This window comes from Lagopus leucura, unplaced genomic scaffold (genome assembly GCF_019238085.1).
Source record: "Lagopus leucura isolate 7727_CA_CO unplaced genomic scaffold, USGS_WTPT01 Super-Scaffold_1, whole genome shotgun sequence".
NCBI lineage: Eukaryota > Metazoa > Chordata > Aves > Galliformes > Phasianidae > Lagopus > Lagopus leucura.
The window spans coordinates 20255847-20275239 of NW_024962250.1; the positions used below are offsets into that span (position 1 = coordinate 20255847).

Below are 19393 nucleotides of genomic sequence, written 5' to 3' on the forward strand. Positions count from 1 at the left end.
TGCTGTTTGGTCTTGCTCCTGGACTTCAATGAGCTGCTCCATGACAAAATTTTTTGGTGGAACAGGGATCGAAGATCAGGATTAATTTCTGCCTTCTCCTTGCATGCTTTTTACAATGTTTTTCAACAGTTATCTGGTCTGTTTTAACTGTGTGGGGGAAAAAAAACAACAATTATTGGCATTAATAAATTGGAATGATCAGCTGTGGGTGGAAACGATAGCAATTCCTTTTGTATTGCTGTACTGAATAAACATAACTTTGAATAAACTTTTCTGAAAGTTTATCCTTTAAACCACATTTGTCTATCTTAATTTGCATAAAAATACAAATTCTAGATACTACTCAAATTTTAGGTGGTACTCATGTACTTCTAAGAGTAGGAGTTCTAAATTGTGATAATTTTGATGTTCTTTTGATTATTCTATTGATTATCATAGGGTACACTGGACATTTTGTTTTACCACACTTTTCTGCATATCCTGTGCCCTGAATAGCTGTGGGTGTTACTGTTACTGGGTGTAACTACTGCTCAAAGACAGTAGTTACGTGCTACTCTTGTTTAACTGAATTTTGTTTTCTGTTAGTCAGGGTTTCTTGTGTACCGTTGCTGCTTGTTCTTCTGTGGAGTGGGTATGAAAATATCTGTATAGCTTGCAATCTATAACACTGTGCTTATCTTTTGCTTGTGAACATCTTAGGCTTCATCCACAGATGTGCTATGGGTGGAAGGAAAAGCGATATCAAAAATTAAACCAAATGAGTTTCAGAAAGATCTACAAGAGGAACACAACTTGCAACAGTGTTTGTCTTTCCTGCCCACTCATGCTTCAAATGTCAAGTAATACTTTAATCTTACTTCATTATAATGAAATTAATATGGAAAATGTGTTAAGTTACAAAAACATATGATGGCAGATAAGTACGGAGAAGAAATAATGCTATCTCCCAAAATCTGGATCTGAAACATAAAGTTCTAAGCAATTTCTGATCTATTAAGTTTAGCTTGGTGGCTTGTTTGCTACTTACCTCCTTGAAATGGATTTGATTTACAGTTTTTAAAATCTAGAGGGCCTGCTCATTCTTGCTGTATGCAGATGAAACTTTTTTTGACTGCAGCAGAGACTGAAGTTGCTTATGCAGAGGTTGAATTTGTCCATACAATTCCAAGCGTAATCTAATCAAAATAATTAAAAACAAACAATGGAACATACCACAAATTTAATATAAGCAATGCCAGCTGTAAGTCATCATCTTTAAATAGAGAAGATATATTAAAAATTCATTAACTTGAATTTGTATTACAGTCAGTGCTTGTCTGAAATTCAGGAGATTTTACACAGAGCAGTAATTTAAGGACAACTGCTTATTACATTGCTGTTGTCATAGGTGGCATCTGTCATTCTCTAGTAGGAGTGCAGATTACAAAAGTAGTACAGCTTGTGTCCTGATTTAACTAATCTTGTCTTGCCTCATGTTGAGTAAGACTCCTCAATTTTATGGTGTTCGCTACTAAGATCTTTATGGCTAGCTTTGCTTAGGTATACCGTAAGTTGCTTCTTCACTTCTTTCTTTTGAGTTTTTTTTTAAAGAGTGAGAGAAGCAGCTTTAATTATTAGCTTTTGTTGTTCTTAGGGTCTTGAATGGTCTGTTGGATACAGAAGAGAGCCTTTTTATGGGAGGTCTGAAGTTTGTAAATGGATAATACTTTCAATTAAGTAGCTGAGAATAGTCATGGGAAAAGAATGCTTAAGTTTATGAAACAGTCAAATTGGCATTTAAGTGACCCTTTGCATGCCATTGCTTATCTGCATTGCTTAAAGATCATTTGGTTAGCAAGATTATATATTAAAACAAATAGTGACAACAGACAATGAGTGTTTTACCTTCAATAAATACTTACTGTCAGATTATCAATGGTGCAGAAACTGCATGATTTTCTAAAAAACCTGTATTTAGTGCATTAAATGAGGGTAATGTAGGCCACACACACAGTATTGTTTCTTCATGTCCACTTTTTCAAAGAATGATAAATAGTCTGTTTTAAGAGCGTGTGTTGTAAAAACATTCACCTTTACCTGAGGCATGCCCTGAATATTTTAGTTTACATTCATAAAGCACTCAGTTAGTTAATTCAATGAAATGATAAACTTCTATAAAATAAAAGTCATTATACTACAATTAAGATATAATTCAAGCTGTTTTTATTGATTTTAAATAAATTATGAAATCTATGTGAAAAAAGTTCCCATATGATTTTAAAATAATTTTGCTTAGTTTTGTTTACATATGTTACTCCAACTGTTTGAAGTTCAAAGTTGAATTGTTTGCCTATTTTTATTTTTAAATGCATATGTATTGATTTGCAGAGTAAGTGTACTGTTAGAGAATCCTGAAATAAAATATTTCATATTAGGTGTTCTTTTTTCAGTTAAAGTATCATGGAATATTTCTTTTTATTTTAAATTAGCATGATCTTAAAGCATGGATCTCTGGTTTCACACACTGGAACAATTGCTTATTTTCATTTGTGCTGTGAAATGTATGAATTTAGTTTCAAAAAACCCCAAGCCTATCAATTTCATTATATGGAACTGCTGTAAGCCTTGCATTCTAATCAGTATTATGTATTCTCTGTTGCTTTTCCAACTGGATATTTCATTTTAAATGTTTAGCTTCCACACTTTATTCAATTCCTGTTTTCTTTTAGGAAAAAAAAAAAAATCACAAATTTGAGTAGAGACTTTGGATTGCAGTTTATGGTAAAAATGTCTTGTTGAAGCGTGAAGTGGCTAGGCTTTCTTCATCTTATTTCTATATATTACATATATTGCATAAACATATTATGGCTTGACAGAAATTATTTTAATTAAAATGTTATTTTGTTGCCACTCATTTATATTCTGTTGTCATGTGCCTGTAAACATCAGGACTCAGTTGAGAATAATATAACTGATGTGATAAGCTCTTAATTGTGAGTCAAACTGATGTTATATTGCACTATTTTTTGTCTATTTTCTTTACATATGTAGTTTCTTTAAACTTCTTTTGCTGTCATTGCTTTTCAGGAATGGTAAGTACATTAAAAAATGTTTTACATTAACTGGAATATGTATTGCATGATTAGACTGATCTTGTATTTTTTTCCCTGTTTTGTAGTTTTTACTAATTTTCGTTTTATAATCTCTTTATTAAAAAAGAAAAAGCCATAGTTATCAGTAAAATAGACAACTTGCTGAAAGACTAAAAACAAAAAGTTATACCTGAAAGCTAATCAGCATAGTTTCAAAGTGGAGTTTTAACCATTTTCATTTAAGAATTTATTTTAAATAGGTTGATATTTGTGAACTTTAATTAAAAGTAGCACGCATTTGGGGAGCCATTTTGGGGCTTGGATATTTTCTCTATACTGTTTTTCACATTGTAGCTGTCTGCACTTTTAGATACTTATTAACTTTGTAGAGTTCATACAGTAGCTGCAGACTGTTTTTAGAGCTTGATCCATGGCCTGTAGAAGTCAATAGACTTTCATCACTTTTAGCACAACTTAGATTGGAGGCTTAAATGGTAGACTTTTTTTTTAGTTATTAACTTTTTAAAGATAGTCAAAGGTACTGTGTTTTACTGTGTTTCCTCCAAAATCAACAGCTGAATTGAAATGTTAGGAAAAATGTTCAAATGATAGCATAAAAAAAACTAATTCCAAAATTTAAGAGTATTTACCTGGTGTTCTGTCATGAGAGAGAATGCACAGATGAATGTACACATAACATTTTAACATAACATTTATTCAGATACCCAATTTAAGCTGTAAATATACGGTGCTTAGATACTTTAAGCTTTCAGGGCAGACGGTGTGAAAGCTTCGCTGTGGGAAAGTAAAAATGTGACTACTGCAGTTATTCTTTAAATTTAAGATTACCAACATTTTTGCTTTTACCTGTGGGTCCCTTTGCCTTCACCAATACTCCAAATGATATTAACTCTGCTTTCAGTAGAAGTCATCTGGATTACCAGGCAACTTTTGCCAAGTATTTATATTAGCAATTTACATTGTGAAGTTACAGACCATTGGATGTAATGTTTAGGTAAGTTGCATACTTTTACAATTCAGAGAATGGTTAAGGCTTCTTTTTCCCTTTCTAGACAGCAAAATTATTCGAGCATTCATCATCTATGTACTGCTTTTCCTGGATTTATGTTGCCTCCGTATCTACAAATGGCTTCAAGAATTTATCATACTTCAAATAGAAGAGGTCACAATATCTTGTTTACGGCAGAGGATATAGACAATAGGCAGAAAGAATCCATATATTCTGAGTATATTTACTTGAAAGAACAAGCTGAAAAGAAAAGGTATGAACTTATTATTGATGTTACTATGATTTAATTAATTAATTTTGTAAATTAAGGGATTATATTTTGAGAAATAATGGTGTTTCAGTATTTAGTAGTTTCACAGAAGTGGCAAATAAAAAGGCTTGATTTTTTTACCGTGTTTGTAAGGTATGCTTTAAATTATATAGCCCAAAGGTCTTACCTTGCTTAGAATGTAAAAGGTGATGTTAAATTTTAAGAGTGAAATTCACTTTATGTTATGAATGAGTTTTTGTATTTAGCTCTACTAATGAGGAGTCTCACTGTAATAACAAGCAATGTTGAACACTTAGACAAAGCTTCCTATGAATGTAAAATTCTGCAAGAGTAGAAGGTGTATAAAGTGTACAGTCACTAACCCTTTATCAAATGGACAATTTTATGATCCTGATTCTTTAAGCACTTAGCATCAAGCGTAACTTCAAGTAATTTAATGAAGTTCTGTTGAGTTCAACGCATACAAAATTGATATAAAACCTTGGATAGATCTGTAGTCAACAATACTAATCGTATATGTAAGAGGTACTAATGATAACAGCATTATCATTTTTTACATTTGATTGAATTCCTAAATCCTTACTTGTTGTTTTCTTAATGTATTTTACGCTAAAATAATGTGAAATAAAACTAAACAACATGAAGAATGTTCATTTTTTCACTCCATATTATTTCAGTTACTTTTTTTCCTTTTTCTGTGTCTTTCTGGATGAGCATCTTAGTACTAGAACCTTTACACTCAAGTTTTTTCCTTAAGATTTTTCAGACTGACAATTTGCAACTGACTTTCTGTATTGCACCAGTTCCAGAAATATAAAATTATTGCTCGTAAAGTTTGTAGTGATCTAAAGAATGATAGAGAGGTAAATAAGGATAAGGACAGGTCAGTTTTACAGGGCAATTTGTGTAGCTTGTTAACTTGGGCTCCCTTGAAAAACGTGCATTTTAGTGCAGCCAAATGCAAGGTCATAAGGCTAGGAATAGGGAATAGAAGTCATTGTTTGTAGGAGGGCAGATTGTATCCTGAAAAGCTGTAATTCTGAGCAGAGTTTTACACTCTTGAAAGATAAGTAACTGAAGATGGCTATGTAATAGACTCAAACCTTCAAGCATGTATGTTAAAACGGAGATGAGACACTTTGAATGATATAGAGAAAGTAATAGTTTTGGGGTTAGAAATCTTATACAGAGCTGTTTTGCTTTGTTTTGTTCCAGGTAAGTGCTCTTACAACTGAGGCAATCGTGCCACCACTTGTTTTTTCTCCTGGCTACATGATTTTTGTATTCTTTTCTGCTCAGCAGCACAACTTCCTGCACCCAGAACAGTCAAATCATGTAGAGGTGATTGAGGTTTGAATCCTCAGATAAGCAGTGAATTCTCATATCCTGGCTCTGTGCTTCAATAGCAAATTGCCATGAAGAAAGAAATAGTCCGTTGTTGCATTTTTTTTCCCCTTTCTTTTTTTAAAAAAAAAAAAAAAAAAACCCCCCCCCCCCCCCCCCCCCCCTTCGGGGGGGGGGGGGGAGGGAAGTGTACCCTGAGAAAAGGGCCTCATGTTCTGGATTTGAAATGGAGGAAAAATTCTGCCTGCAGTCTCTGAGAAATCTAAGTTTAAGAAAGGGGCAATAGACTTCCTGCAGGTGTCTGCCATTCTTCCGCATGCAGATTTGTAGGAATGCTGTGCACTTAGCAGTGAGTTCCAAATATTGTTCTTGGGGAGCTAACAGAAATCTGGATTCCTGTATGTGTTCTCTCTCTTACTTGAATGCTTGTTCTATGTGAAGACACTTAAAAAGATCATTATGTTGGTCTTTGTGTAAGAAATAAGAGATACTTTTAATCTGTTACCTAAGTGGCGTAGTTTCTGTTGCAAGAGAACTTGCATAAATGAAAACTTAACAGACTCAGTAGCTGACATTTCAGTCTAGACAAATTCGAGAGTAGCTGTAAGACCTCATTGCATAGCAATGAGAGTACCTTATGAAACTACTCACTGATTGTAGTTTTTAAATCAAGACTTAATTTCTTTGAGTTGTATCCTGAGTTTTATCGAGGGAACTATGAGCTTAATGCAGGAATATTGATGAAGTTGCATTATTTGTGTTGTTTGGAAGATCAATACGGGTTTGTCATAATATTTCTTTTTCCATAAAATCTGAATCCATAAAATTGTTGTATGAAAGCTTCTAGATCTTGAATTCTTTTGATGCAGTCAAGTTTCTCCCAGCCATCAAGTATGGCATTATTTAAGATTAGGCCCTCATCTTTCTGATAGGTTTGTGTCAGCTTCTGCTGGAGCGGCCAGAAGCCTGGCCGTTCATTGTTTTGCAGGTCATGAGGAAAGATCATTAAGGAAATTCTGAGAAAATAAGCTAATAGCTGTGATTCTTTTCTCAAGCGTGGGAGGCAATTTAAGTGTGGGCAAAAAAGTGTTCATAAAGGGGGAAAATAAAACCCTTAGGAAGTCAGTGATGAAGTCAGAAGTTGCGTTGAAATAGCAGTTGGCACAGCTTTACTAATCTGGAGATAACAGAAAAAGGAAGGTCTTTGAGTGCTTTGAAAGCAGAGGAGCATCTCATATTTGCATTAGCACTCTCTTTTGTTATCTCAAAGAATAGCATAACATTCAAAGCAAGGAGCTATGATCTTTGCAGTAGCACTTTAAATGAACAAGAACAGAACAACAAAATGAGTGAATAGAAGAAGGTGGTGCTTATCTGGGTTAAAGAAACAGATGCTGCAGCAACTGAGGTGATATTAAATACCAGACAAATAGCTTATTAGGGAGATTGAAAGAAAGCTTTAATTTTAGTATGTTGTGAATGTTGCCTGTTGAATGATGGAGGTGCTCACCATAGTGATGAAAGCAAGTAGTGGGGAAACCATGAATACTGCAAAGTCTTGTAAGATCCTTGAACTTCAGACTTGCTGAGCTAGCACTGGCATCTCTAGGAGGTGGGTAGTTTGATATTTTTGTTGGTGCGGAATAGTTATGAATCATACTGATTCATTATTTTGGAGAGGCGACTTGTACAAGGTGTTTATTTGTACATTTTACTAGGAATAGAGGAAATGAGTGGAGGACAGGATGCCGTAATGTAAAGAGATGCTAGTGAAACTAAGAACTGTGGAAGCTATGTGAAGATGGGGCTTGAAGGTGAAAATGGTTTTGTTTTCAAGGGTAGCTGATGAGCAAAGGATGAGCCTGAGCTTTAAGTGTCAGAAAGGTTTCAATGCAGATCTAAATTCCCACAGATGAGAAGTTTTAAGATGCCTGTTTTCTTTAAAAAGAATTCAAAAACAAAACCAAAAAAATCCTTGCTCAAATTTGTTTAATCTGGAAAAACTAGAAAACGTAACTCTTTGGAGCACTGCCATCTAGTGGCGTAACCTGCTACAGCCTGTTACAGTTAAGAACTGGTTCACTTACAGGAGCATAACAAAAATCATTTATATGGTACTAATTTAAGTTTATTTACACTACTCACATCTATTGCTGAAAAATTCCTGGCACTTGTCTAATTTCACAAATACAAATAACCTAACAGAATAAGCATGATTTCTATGTAGTTCATAGTAAAATTTAAATGACTTTGTCAAGCAAGTTACAATTGTGTGATTTTTATAGTGGATCAGATTAATAAAGCAATAATTATTTTGCTTTCAACATTGTTGTTTTTTAAACCTCCAGATATTTTTCACAACAAACTTTTCATTCACATCTGTGAAAAACATATAGCAGAGCAGAGTATTGCTTATCAATATATATACATCTCCAGGTCAGCCATAACCAGGAAACTAGGACTGGCTGCATTGTGTTTATTTCATGTATGACAAAGGTCCCTTGCTTTCTATGTCCTGCTTAATCTTGACATGCTCTGCAAGTATCAGTTGTTTGAGAGTTAAAAATGCTACTTTCTAGCCATAAAGACTTAAGAGTTAATCAGAATGTATGTTTATGAACATTATATGTGGATGGTCTAATCCATTCCTGGCAGAAATCTTGCAAATATTTTAACATGGTTTTTAGCTTCATCTTATCTTTGTTAAAATTCCTTCAAGCAGGAATGCTTTAATCTCCTGGAAACATTCTGATTGAATTTGTATTTATTAACCAGCAGGTGGAATAAGAATATTATTAGAATTTATTATTATTGCATTGAGCTGCTTTTCTTCATTTGTTTCTGTCTTCCAGAAATGAGAAGCCTGAATGTTGTTTCACATTAACTCACATTTTATTAGTTGGTATAAACTCACTGAATTGATAACTATTTATGACAAAAGTGCCCTAAAAGAGTAACAACTCTTATGTTGTTCACTTAAGATGGTCAAATGCTAAAGAATCTTTTGACTGTTATACCGTTCTCTATCTTGTTATAACTTCTTGACATACTTTTATGCAGACTCTCACCTTGAAGACTCAAAACCACTGACCACTTAAATGGAAACAAAAACTAGGAAGGCCATACACTTGCCAAAAGTTAGGCTTTCAGTTCATTTTACAAGAAACAGGTCTTTTTTCAAAGCTTCCACTTCAAGAAATGAGCATTCCAGAAAGAGTTCAAGAAGTACTCTCAGGTCTACAATCTTTCTTTGCACTAGTGCTGCATTTTAAAGATTCCTTCTCAACTTGGGGTTGTACTTCAGAGGCATTTTGTTTGCTAAATCAAATGGCTGGTTCTTAGTTACAGTGAGACCTCCCTGCTGCTCCCATTTACACAGGGTTTTGATAAGTCTTAAATGAAATGCAACATATTTCTATTTTAAGTGAGAATGAAGCCCACTGCAGCAGATATACAGCTGACAGTGGCATTGCAGATAACAGGAATCAAGCACTTTAATTCCATGAAAACACAAGGAAACTTCATTATTTAGTGTTTGCAAACTACCCCAAATCTGATTAACACCAGTAGATGTCAGTGTTGGCATATGCCAATGTGCCAATATGTTATGAAAAATTGTGTTTATGTCATAAGCAATTTATATGCTGTTTGCATGCATATACCTAGTTACATTTTTCTTGTTCCTCTGTATATATAATAATAGATGAAACATTGAATGTATTTTGTGCTTGTAATTCTGGTACTGAATAATTATACAAGTGACAACAGAAGTAATTATTGTACTGTCAAACAAGCAAAAACAAGAATAGCTAAATATACAGATGTATTTTCTACTCTCTTAAGTAAAAAATATTCATTATCAATTTTTACGTAAATCCTGTAAAATACCTGTTTAAGTGATGAATGATAGTAGACTTGTAATTGTGATTGCTGCTATTCTCTAAAACAGTTTTACTAGTTTCTTAGAAGTAATATGTTCTTCAGATCTAAATCTGGCTTTTCAGGTGCCAGGAACAAAGGAAATAAAGATAAGTTATTATAGGATTTTATATGTATATATATGTGTGTGTCTATATAATATATGGACTTATACAGATAAGTATGAGTTACATTGTGTTGCTTAAGTGTTCAGTATTTTTGAAATTGAAACAATGACAGAAAATTAAGATGCATAATTACTTCAGCAACTTTCTGAAGTGAAATTCTTTTCCAAGTGAGTTTATTTAACACAGGTGAGTTTATTTAAAATAATAAAGGGCAAGCAAACAATCAGAATCCTATCCCAAAGTAATCACAAAAAATACTGCTCAAAACCAGCACAACGTTCCTGCTGATATAATTTCTCTTGGTTGTTTAAGTATATCTAACCATAACCAGTTCTTGAATTGTGTATTTGCCATGCATGAAGTTACTTATTTTATAAAACGTACTTCATACTTGGAGGTTACTGTTATATTGTGACTTCATTTACAAGTAATATACACCATAGACCTAATTGTGGAAGTCTTAAAACTAGAGGCTTAGCAGCAGGTTTCTTGAATGAGTTAAGTCATTTCAGCCTTTAGCTCTTTCCTTCTGAGAAAAAATAAAAGCATTTCTAGTTTGATTAAAAATTACCTACTTTTCTATTTTTCTAATTTCAAACCTGACAGCATCCAAATAACTTAAATCCTCTTCTGTGTTGCTGCAGAATTTGTTATGAAGGAGTTCCTGCTTCAGAACTGTTTCAGAATGATCAGAAAGATGGGATTTGCTCTCTTCCAGCTCATACATCACAAACGCTAGCTGAGTGGCAAAAAGCTGATTGTAGTCTTAAAAAACCACAGCTTCAACTGGTAGGAGAGAAAGTAAGAAATAATTTTAATAATTATGTCATGTAATTGTGCAATTCTGCAATTGAAGCACAATATTTTGGAAGTTTTTTTAAATTTTTTTCTTCTGTTGCATGAAAGAAGTAAAGATTTTTCTTTTTTGACACTTGACAAGATGCAGTGTAACAATATTTAAAGTTTTTATTGATGGAGAGTGTTATTCTAAAATCTCATGGCTCAGTTCTCATCTCTGATAATATTATGCTAATGTGCTAATAACAAACATAACTACAAACAGTGTAATTCTTTTGGGTGGCAGAGCCCTATAGGTCACAAAATTTCATTGTATTTGATGTGCTTTAAAGTGGTGTGTTTTGTTTTGTGTTTTTTTTTTTTTTTACGAAATCATGTACAAAATCATATTTTATCATCTAATAGTTTAGACTAAATACTGACAGAAATAAGCTTGATTTGTGTCAGTTGATAACTGCATTCCATTGGTTTTGAAGGTTTCCATTTATCCAGAAGCTTTGAAAATGTTTTGGGCTCCTGTTCCACCAAAGTTCTTTGCTCCAATTTCTTCTATGAAGGAAATTTTATTTCCTGAATATGAGGTAAATATTCTGAAAACATATCTTTTGCAAAAATATTTGATTTTCTAATGTTATATTTGTTGAATGTCATAGTTGCATTTTGAACTGCTATTTTAGTAATGCTTCACTATTTCTAAGTGTGGTATATAACTCAGTGTACAGTTTGTATTAATATACACGACGTAGTATTATTTAATTTCCATTTTAACAATAAGAAAGTTTCTGATAGTAGTTGTTCTTTAGTAGAATTAGTAGTTACTAATTGCTACTCTATCTGTCTTACTGGCTTTCAACATAAATGTAAATATATTTTTGCACAGGCTTTCTTCTGTTGTGCTGGCTGAAGTATATATCAAAATTTTAAAAAATTGCAACATCTATCAAAGTCTATTTTATCAGTTGCCAATGTTTTTGAATTATGAATTTCTTGAATGTAAAAACTCCTCTATGTTATGTTGTTAGGTTATGTTGTTGCAAGAGATTAGCCTTTCATAAAAGGCCATGCCTACTGGAATCCCATATTCATGGTACATTGCACCTTCCTATGGCAAAGGTTACAGAAAAAACAACCAGCCTTTCACAACCAGTCCACACCCCTGTGCAAGATGTGAAACACACATCTGGATTAATTAACAGCAGGAATAAACTTTTTGTTATTTGCTATTTCCTAGCCTTACTTTTACCTGAACTGAAAGCTGTGTTAGTGTTATTATATGGACTGCTGTGAGCTGACGTAAATTACAAAGGCTACAGATAAAAACTTTATGGAATCATGTAGCAATAACTGTTTATTTCATGTTATATGCCCCTTTGCACCATATCATTCTTGATCTTAATGTGTTCCACTGCCTGTCCTTCAGTAGTTTAAGATAAATGGCTTCTATGATGTTGATCTTGATCATCATATCTCTTTAGCTCAAATATGGAATAGGCTTGGCTTGTCTGTTACTATGGTTTCTGTAGCTGACAAATAATAATGTTGTACTTATTTAAATATGTGAATATATTAATATTTCAGAGCAACGTTATTGAAGACATCACATATGAAGACTTCTTAATTGATTATGAAGAAGAGTTAGAAACTGAGCAAGCTGATCTTGATTTCTATGATTATTTGCCAGTGTGTATCATGGTATTTTTTTGAATGTAATTAAGCTTAACAAAACAATTCTTAGTTTGAAGTCATAAAGTGATATATGTATTGTTGACTGCTGATATGTGTGCAAATGAAATATAGTATTTAAATTTGGTTCATTTTTGAATATATAGAAAATGCTAGGTTTCATGTTTTAGAACCCAAAACTATTCTTAATTGTTTTTGTAGTAGAAGCTATAATGTAAATAAGAGATTTCTGGGGTACAACAGAAAGGTTACTGGATGTTCCATTACATACAGCCATCTAAAAAAAACAGGGGGAGGCAAGGAGGAGAACAGGGGAAGAGGAATATTTCCACATGTGAATTTTTTATGTAGAATTTCTCTGAAGGTATTATAAATGTTAAAGAATAGTCAAGAAATTCTGTGCAGGTGATTTGTAAACAAGAACTGTGAATGTAAGTTGTAGTGTGAGTCTGTCCATTTATAAAATCGTGCACATTTTAAATGGCTTTGGTCTTTGGAGGCAGTGTGGTAATGAGACCCATAGGCTTCACAGAGAGCCTCAAGTGCCAAATTATGCTATTCACTTCAAAGTGCTAACTCTATGTAAACATATTTAAGTGAAAGGATCTGAGAGGTAGAAGTAGGTAAAAGCTTACCCAGATCCCACAGGAAAATCTGAGTATTTGTGTATCTGAAACAACTGAAACCTGGTTTATTATGATATGATTTACTTTCACTTTTTGTTTTACTTATAGACAGAAAATCAGCTGAGAAGATGCCAGTCTTTCTCGCATTTTTCTGACAGGGAGAGCTCAAAGGTATTTTATATTTACTTGTTCCCAAACTGTGATTTTCTATTTGGAGAAGAAATTCTTATGCTGAACTAAACTGAAGTTAATATTTTCATATTAAATGAAAAGTGAACACTTCAAAGATCTTTTTCAAGTGCATTGGTTAAGCTAAACCTTTCAGTTTCCTATTAGGAGAACATAGCTTTGTAATGAGAAACTCCCATTAATTTAACAGGCACTTGGAGAGAGGTAAGTGAGAGGAGCCTGTACTCCTTCAACGTGATATAAGTGGACCAGTAGGCCAGTAAAGATTTGCAGTATCTAGTTTGGATTTCTGACATATAGTGGGGTCAACATTAAGTTTACAACCCATAAGATGATGTCTTCTAAAATTGAAGTAATGTTAGGTGTTTCATGAAATACATTAAGCTGCAATAAATCATGCACGTTTTACACCTACACAACAAGGAGTTTATAGTTTATATTAGATAGTGTTTAATTGAGAAATCTGATTTTGAGTAAGAATTTGCAGAGGCTATATTTAAAATTTCTGTATAGGTCATAAAAACCTGCTTAAAGTGTTATGGCCATTTTATTTGTAAGAGGGATAGGAAGCATGGTAGCAGTTCAAAGTGCATGTAATAATAAATTGAGTAACTTAAACACTATGTCTGCAGTTTGAACTGAGCATTGATGCTTGATTTTTTTATTTTTTTTTTAAAGCATCAGCATTTCCTATTCAAATACAAGTAGTCTTGTTCAATGCTTCATTTTTTTTTTTTTCAGATTAACAAATGTTTTCTTTCCTCTTTAACCTTCAGGTAGTGGATATGAAATTGCATTTTAATTTCTTTGACAAATTTATGTCAAATTTATACCTCATATTATAGTGTAAGACAAGTGAAATGGAGTTATCTAAAAGAGTAAGATGCAATATGCTTTTAAATTTCACATGTTATATAATGACTACAGTTAAACACCAGATCATTACAATTATTCTTTTTTATTTTTTATTTTTGTCAGGTGATTCGGGAATTGGGACACAAAATATAAGGATGCCTAATTCAATTCAGGCCTCAACTGTATTTCTAGATAGTACAATTTCCAGTATTTCCAAACTTCACAGTTGTCCCATCTTTTATTCTAATGTTATGAATATATCTCTATTCATCTTTTTTTTTTATTTTTAATTTTACCACCAGTGGTGTACATTTTTCACTTAAAAATTTTTCCATTCCTTCTGGGGGGGGTTATCTACTTCAAATTTCTCATGATAACATTCTAGAGAAAATTAATTTTAGCCTTATACGAGCTTCAAATAACTTTCACTTAATGTTTCAGATGCCTTTATTTTGATACATATCTGGAGGTGTGTGGCTCTTTTGTCCCATTCAATACTACGTGGTTTTCAAGTATAGTATCCCGGTTGCTTTTTTCTTTATAATTCTATTCAAAATAAAATCCAGTCCATTCAAACCAAGGAAATGTGATACGTAAATATTAATACAAATGAACATTTAAATGAAAAATAATTTCCTTTTTTTTTTTTTTTTTAAACCAGATAAATTTGATTAAAAGATCAGCCTCTGCACCGGAGATGACTGCTTTCAAACATGATACTTTATTAAAGATGTCAGCTGATTTCAAAACCAGTATGAAAGAGTTGAAGTTTATGAAGCAACAAATAGCTGAGTCAAAGGTTGAGACTGAGACTGCGAACAGCTCCCCTGCCAAGCATCTTTTGAACCAAGTCTGTGATGATTGCCACTCAAAGATGACAAATGCACCAGTGGAAAAAATGCCTACTTTGACTGGACAAGAGGATAGTGAGAATACTGTACTTGCAAAGAGAGCTCAAAAGGCTGGAATTAAATATGTTATTGTCCCAAAAGGAAAGAGAAAGAAGAAATCAAGGAAAGCAATAAATACTAGAAAATTAGAAGCTGTGATTAAGAAATTAAATGAACCTCCAAGAATTCTTAAAAGGTCTTTTTTTACTGTTTTGCCATTTTAAAGAATGTATTTTAATTTGTAGCTGTACTATCTAATTACAGCTGTTATCTTTTTACATATTAAGTATTGCTCTAAAACATTGTTCTAGTGAATGCTTATTATTTATATATGGGTTACCTTAAAAAAAAAAAAAAATCCAAGCTGTAGTTTTGATTTTACCAGAATGATACTTTTTAAATACAGGTGCTTAAAGTATAAGCTCAAAAAACCTCCCAAAGTTATTCTTGTTTTGTTTGCAATCATGTTTTGTGTCCCCAGTGTAACTTATATTGATGCTTAGGCCTGGTCTTTCAGGCCAGTTTCACATTCAGGTTCTCCTTTTTCTGCCTTTACACTTCTCTGTATGTTTATTGTTAAGAAAATCAATATACTGAAATTACTGAGTGATACACTGCTATAATAAGAGGAAACATAGGGAGATGGTGGCCTTTCTCCAAAGTTCTGTTTTAGACAGTACTATGAAGTTGTTAAGTATTTTATATCAGTTTATTTAATCCACAAAGCTTTCATCTTTGTATTATTTTACATATTCATACACAAGATTGCTTTATTTTTCCTTCAATTTCTCTTTTTCTCAGTGGGATCTTCAAATTTAAAATATAAATATTATAATTACATATCTTTTATATAAAGCATTCTAGATTTCTTAGTATTCTCTCCTAGTATTTCATTCTGTGTTAGCAAGGCTAGAGTATTCTTTGTGAAAAATATTGAATGTTTCTGTTAAAGATTTGTTTCTTTCACTTTGAGGTCCCAAGCAGATGTTAATCATGATCCTTTGTGGAGGCTCTTTTAGAACAGGCAATTTTTCTTAGCTTACAATTTTGGAAGTGTCCTTTTGAGTTCATGTGGTCTTGTTGTAGTTGTTTAACTTTGATTGCTAAATCTTATATTTTCATGGCCTCCTTTGAATATCTATCATCCATATAGATAGATAGATAGATATCTGTATCATATATATATCTATCATCAATATATTCATCCATCTAGTATTTGTCATCAACATATTTAGCCAAACTGAAATATTGTCCTTTCTTAAATTTAGCACTGTCATTGTAAACTGAAGTAAGAAGCTTTTGGAAGAAATTAGCATGAAATTGCAAATAAGCACTGAACTACTTGGGATCATGGATCATTCAGGATTCTGCTTACCTCCTAACTTCAACAGCATTCTTTATAAGTGGCTGGTGTTTAAAAGTCATTATTATTCATAAATGTATTGTCAACTCTTTTGTTAATTATTGATTGGCAGACTGTAATTTAATATCATTAATATAGCTGAAAATATTTAGTTAACTTTAATATATTTTTTCCTTAGGTCTATGTCTCTAGGAAGACTTCTTATTCATAATAAATTCATTATCAAGGTGTCGCCAGCAATCAAACTATATCAAAGCCCAAGCATCCCTTGTTTGTTGGATTTTGAAAAGTTTGCTAAAGCAAGGGGTGGAATTCCAAAAGAAACTTCTGCTCGTGAATGGGTCAGTGGAATCTGGAGCTGCTGGTTTGATGAAACATTCCCTGCTTGTGGGACTGTTCCTGAGAAAGGTCCTGAATTGCTAGAAGGAGCTAAGGCAGTGGGCTCTAAAGAAACAAATCTACAAATAGAACTAGTTGACTCAATACAACCTGTTCTGCTTGATGATGCAGTAGTTAACACTGAAGATTTAGAAGAAGAAGTAAGAAGACTGACTGATCTAATAGAAAAGGTTGAGCATCCTTCAGCTTTTCAATATTGCAGGCGTGGAGCAATACGAAGAAAGTTAGGCAAGCTAAAATCAGCTATGGATGACTTGGAAAAAGTAAGCTTAATGCCAAGCTTTCCTACTGTGTCAGGGCCCCCTGCCCCCTCTATTCTTTTTTTTTTTTTTTTTTTTAAACTGAACTTAGGACTCTTGCTCAGGATACAGCACTTAAGACCTGAAGTGATATGATGTATGTTGGAGAGAGGATAGATGGAAAGGTTGGAGGCTATTTGCTTCAAGTAATGCTACTGACAAATGTATTTTTAATTTCTGCAAAAGCATAGTGAGAAATTAAAATGGAAAGTAATGTATTTTCTTTTTATGATTGAGCTGTCATTTAACACTGATGTTTTATGCAGTAGTATTAGTGACTTTCTGTGCATATTTGTTTATATAACTTTGTTTCCTCTGTACAGGGGAACAGCAGGACTACAAAACCTGCTGTTAATTCTGCCAAATACCCTGCACAACTAGTCAGAAGTAATCCAACAGAATAAAAACACTGACAAAAAGGAAAAAAAAAGGAAATGAATTTTTTACCTTGAACTTCAGAAATGGGCAGTCAGGTGTCTGAAAAGGCCAAAAATTCCACACTGACAAAATGACCAATTGACCAGTGGACCCCTATTAACTGCTTGCAAAGCTACTGCATAATTTAGTGAAAACATTGGCTGTTATTTTCATGGTACACAAACGCAATCTCTGTGTAGTTAATGAATCCTAGAAATGGCTTACAGACCCAAATCTGAGAATTACTTTTGTAGCAGACCAGTCTCAGATGTGTATCTGTCTACATACTTATTTCCATATGGCTGTTAAGTTTGTATTGTCTGCACAGTGATATATATATATATATATGGATAAGATCTATCAAATAATATCTTAGGGTATTAGGAATATAGGAATATTAGCATATACTAGGAAATGTGAAGTACTTTTATAGGAATCGTAACAGTGTAGTTTGAAAAATGGATACATTTTTAATGGAGACATACCTATTGGAAAGTAAGAAATAAGCAAGCAACATTCTTACATACAGTTTCTAGAAATAATTCAAGTAACTACTAAAGAAAGAAATCTGGTAATATCACAACTGATCTGTTTTATACTGAATTCTGGTAGACTGATTTCTGATCATGCTTATTTGTAAGCATATATTGCTTTTAATGGGTGCATCAGTCAAACTCTTCAGATTCATGGGTTAAATAGAAGTTTGTCTAAGATTTATTAAAAATCATTTTAGTACAAAAAGATTTCATTTCTCATGTGCTATTGTTAGCACACTTCAGAATTTTCTTCCACAAAACAAAATATTATTCTTATTTTGTTTGTAGGCTATAAGCTTAGAACCACTACTACTTGATGCTTATTGGCATAGACATTTGATTTACCTCTTTCAAGACAAATTCTCTGCTGCTTTAAATGACCTGAATTTCATTACTAAATGGAACAAAAATAAAGCAGGTACGTATCTACTGAAGCGTAATTTAACTTTCTAAGCAGCTTGCTTTTCATCCAAAGTAGATATTTAATAAACTTCAGTTGGTTTATCCCTATTATAGGAAAACTGTGAAGCTGACATCTTCAAGTGTTTGGGACAGGAAATTGATTTCTAAGAAAAAAATAAGTACTTAATTACATTGTACTTAAAAAAAAAAAAAAAAAGATTATATTCATTAATTTAATGGGGAAAGCTGATTTCCTGTAGTGGGGACAACATGCTATTGTGCATTCAGTCAGACCTGTTCTACTGTGAGATTTATACTATGGAGGAGGACCTTAAAAGGAAAATGTGTCACCTGTTGGCCAGAAGTATGAAGAGTTAAGTTTGGTCTGTGTCTTCTAAAGAAGAATTCATATAAGTTTTTTATGTGCCTGTTATCTGTATGGATTGGGAACTGGTAGCTGAGTAGCAGCTCTCCAGAACAAGTTATGTGAGTCATCAGTGCAGCCTTGCGGCAGAGGAGGCTAGCTGTGCTCTGGGTACATTGAAAAGTGTGGCCCTGCAGGTGAGGTAAAGTGATTCTCCCCTGTCTGATTGTGGTGTTGCGTCTCCAGTACTGTGCTTGATATGACAGAGGGAAACTGGAGAGAGTCCTTCGAAAATCTGTGAGGTGCCTGGTCATGTGCCTGAAACATACCTTTTTGTATGGAAAGGCTGAGGCAGCTGATTTAGCCTTGAGAAAGTGAGGCTAATAGGTAAATGTCCTTAGCTATGTGATGCATAGTAATAAGAAAGACAGAATCAGACTTTTCTTTGAGATGCTCTGTCAAATGGAGGATAGTATGCGCAAGTTGCAACAGCGGAGATCTTTGGGCATGAAAATATTTGCTGTAGGAATGGTGAAGTACTGAAGCAGATACTTCTTGGAGATTTAAAATCTGGACAAGGCCCTGCATTGCTTGACCTAAAATTTAGTCCTGAAATTAAGCCCCTGGACTAGGGGAATTGAAAGCTCCTTTGTGATCTACCTTTTTTTTTTTTTTCTTTAATGCTTCTTCAAATAAGTCAGATTTTAATTTGCTGAAACCATTTCTATGTGCAGAACATCCAAAGGATAGGTAAGCAATATGTTAAATTTTAAAGTCACTGTATTGTTTTGAACACAATAAATTCATTGT

At 33.2% G+C, this 19393-nt stretch overlaps 1 protein-coding gene across 1 annotated transcript in view; it reads left to right on the forward strand.

Moving 5' to 3' along the window:
• Nucleotides 1-19393, forward strand: part of TTC6 (tetratricopeptide repeat domain 6) — a 52308-nt gene that overhangs the window by 10349 nt on the left and 22566 nt on the right. Inside the window, exons 6-14 of the mRNA XM_042862875.1 lie at nt 700-839; nt 4145-4354; nt 10407-10563; nt 11037-11141; nt 12139-12240; nt 12978-13040; nt 14575-14999; nt 16345-16828; nt 18106-18235. Of these exons, the coding sequence (XP_042718809.1) occupies nt 700-839; nt 4145-4354; nt 10407-10563; nt 11037-11141; nt 12139-12240; nt 12978-13040; nt 14575-14999; nt 16345-16828; nt 18106-18235 (1816 nt within the window). The remainder of the gene's footprint in view (nt 1-699; nt 840-4144; nt 4355-10406; nt 10564-11036; nt 11142-12138; nt 12241-12977; nt 13041-14574; nt 15000-16344; nt 16829-18105; nt 18236-19393) is intronic.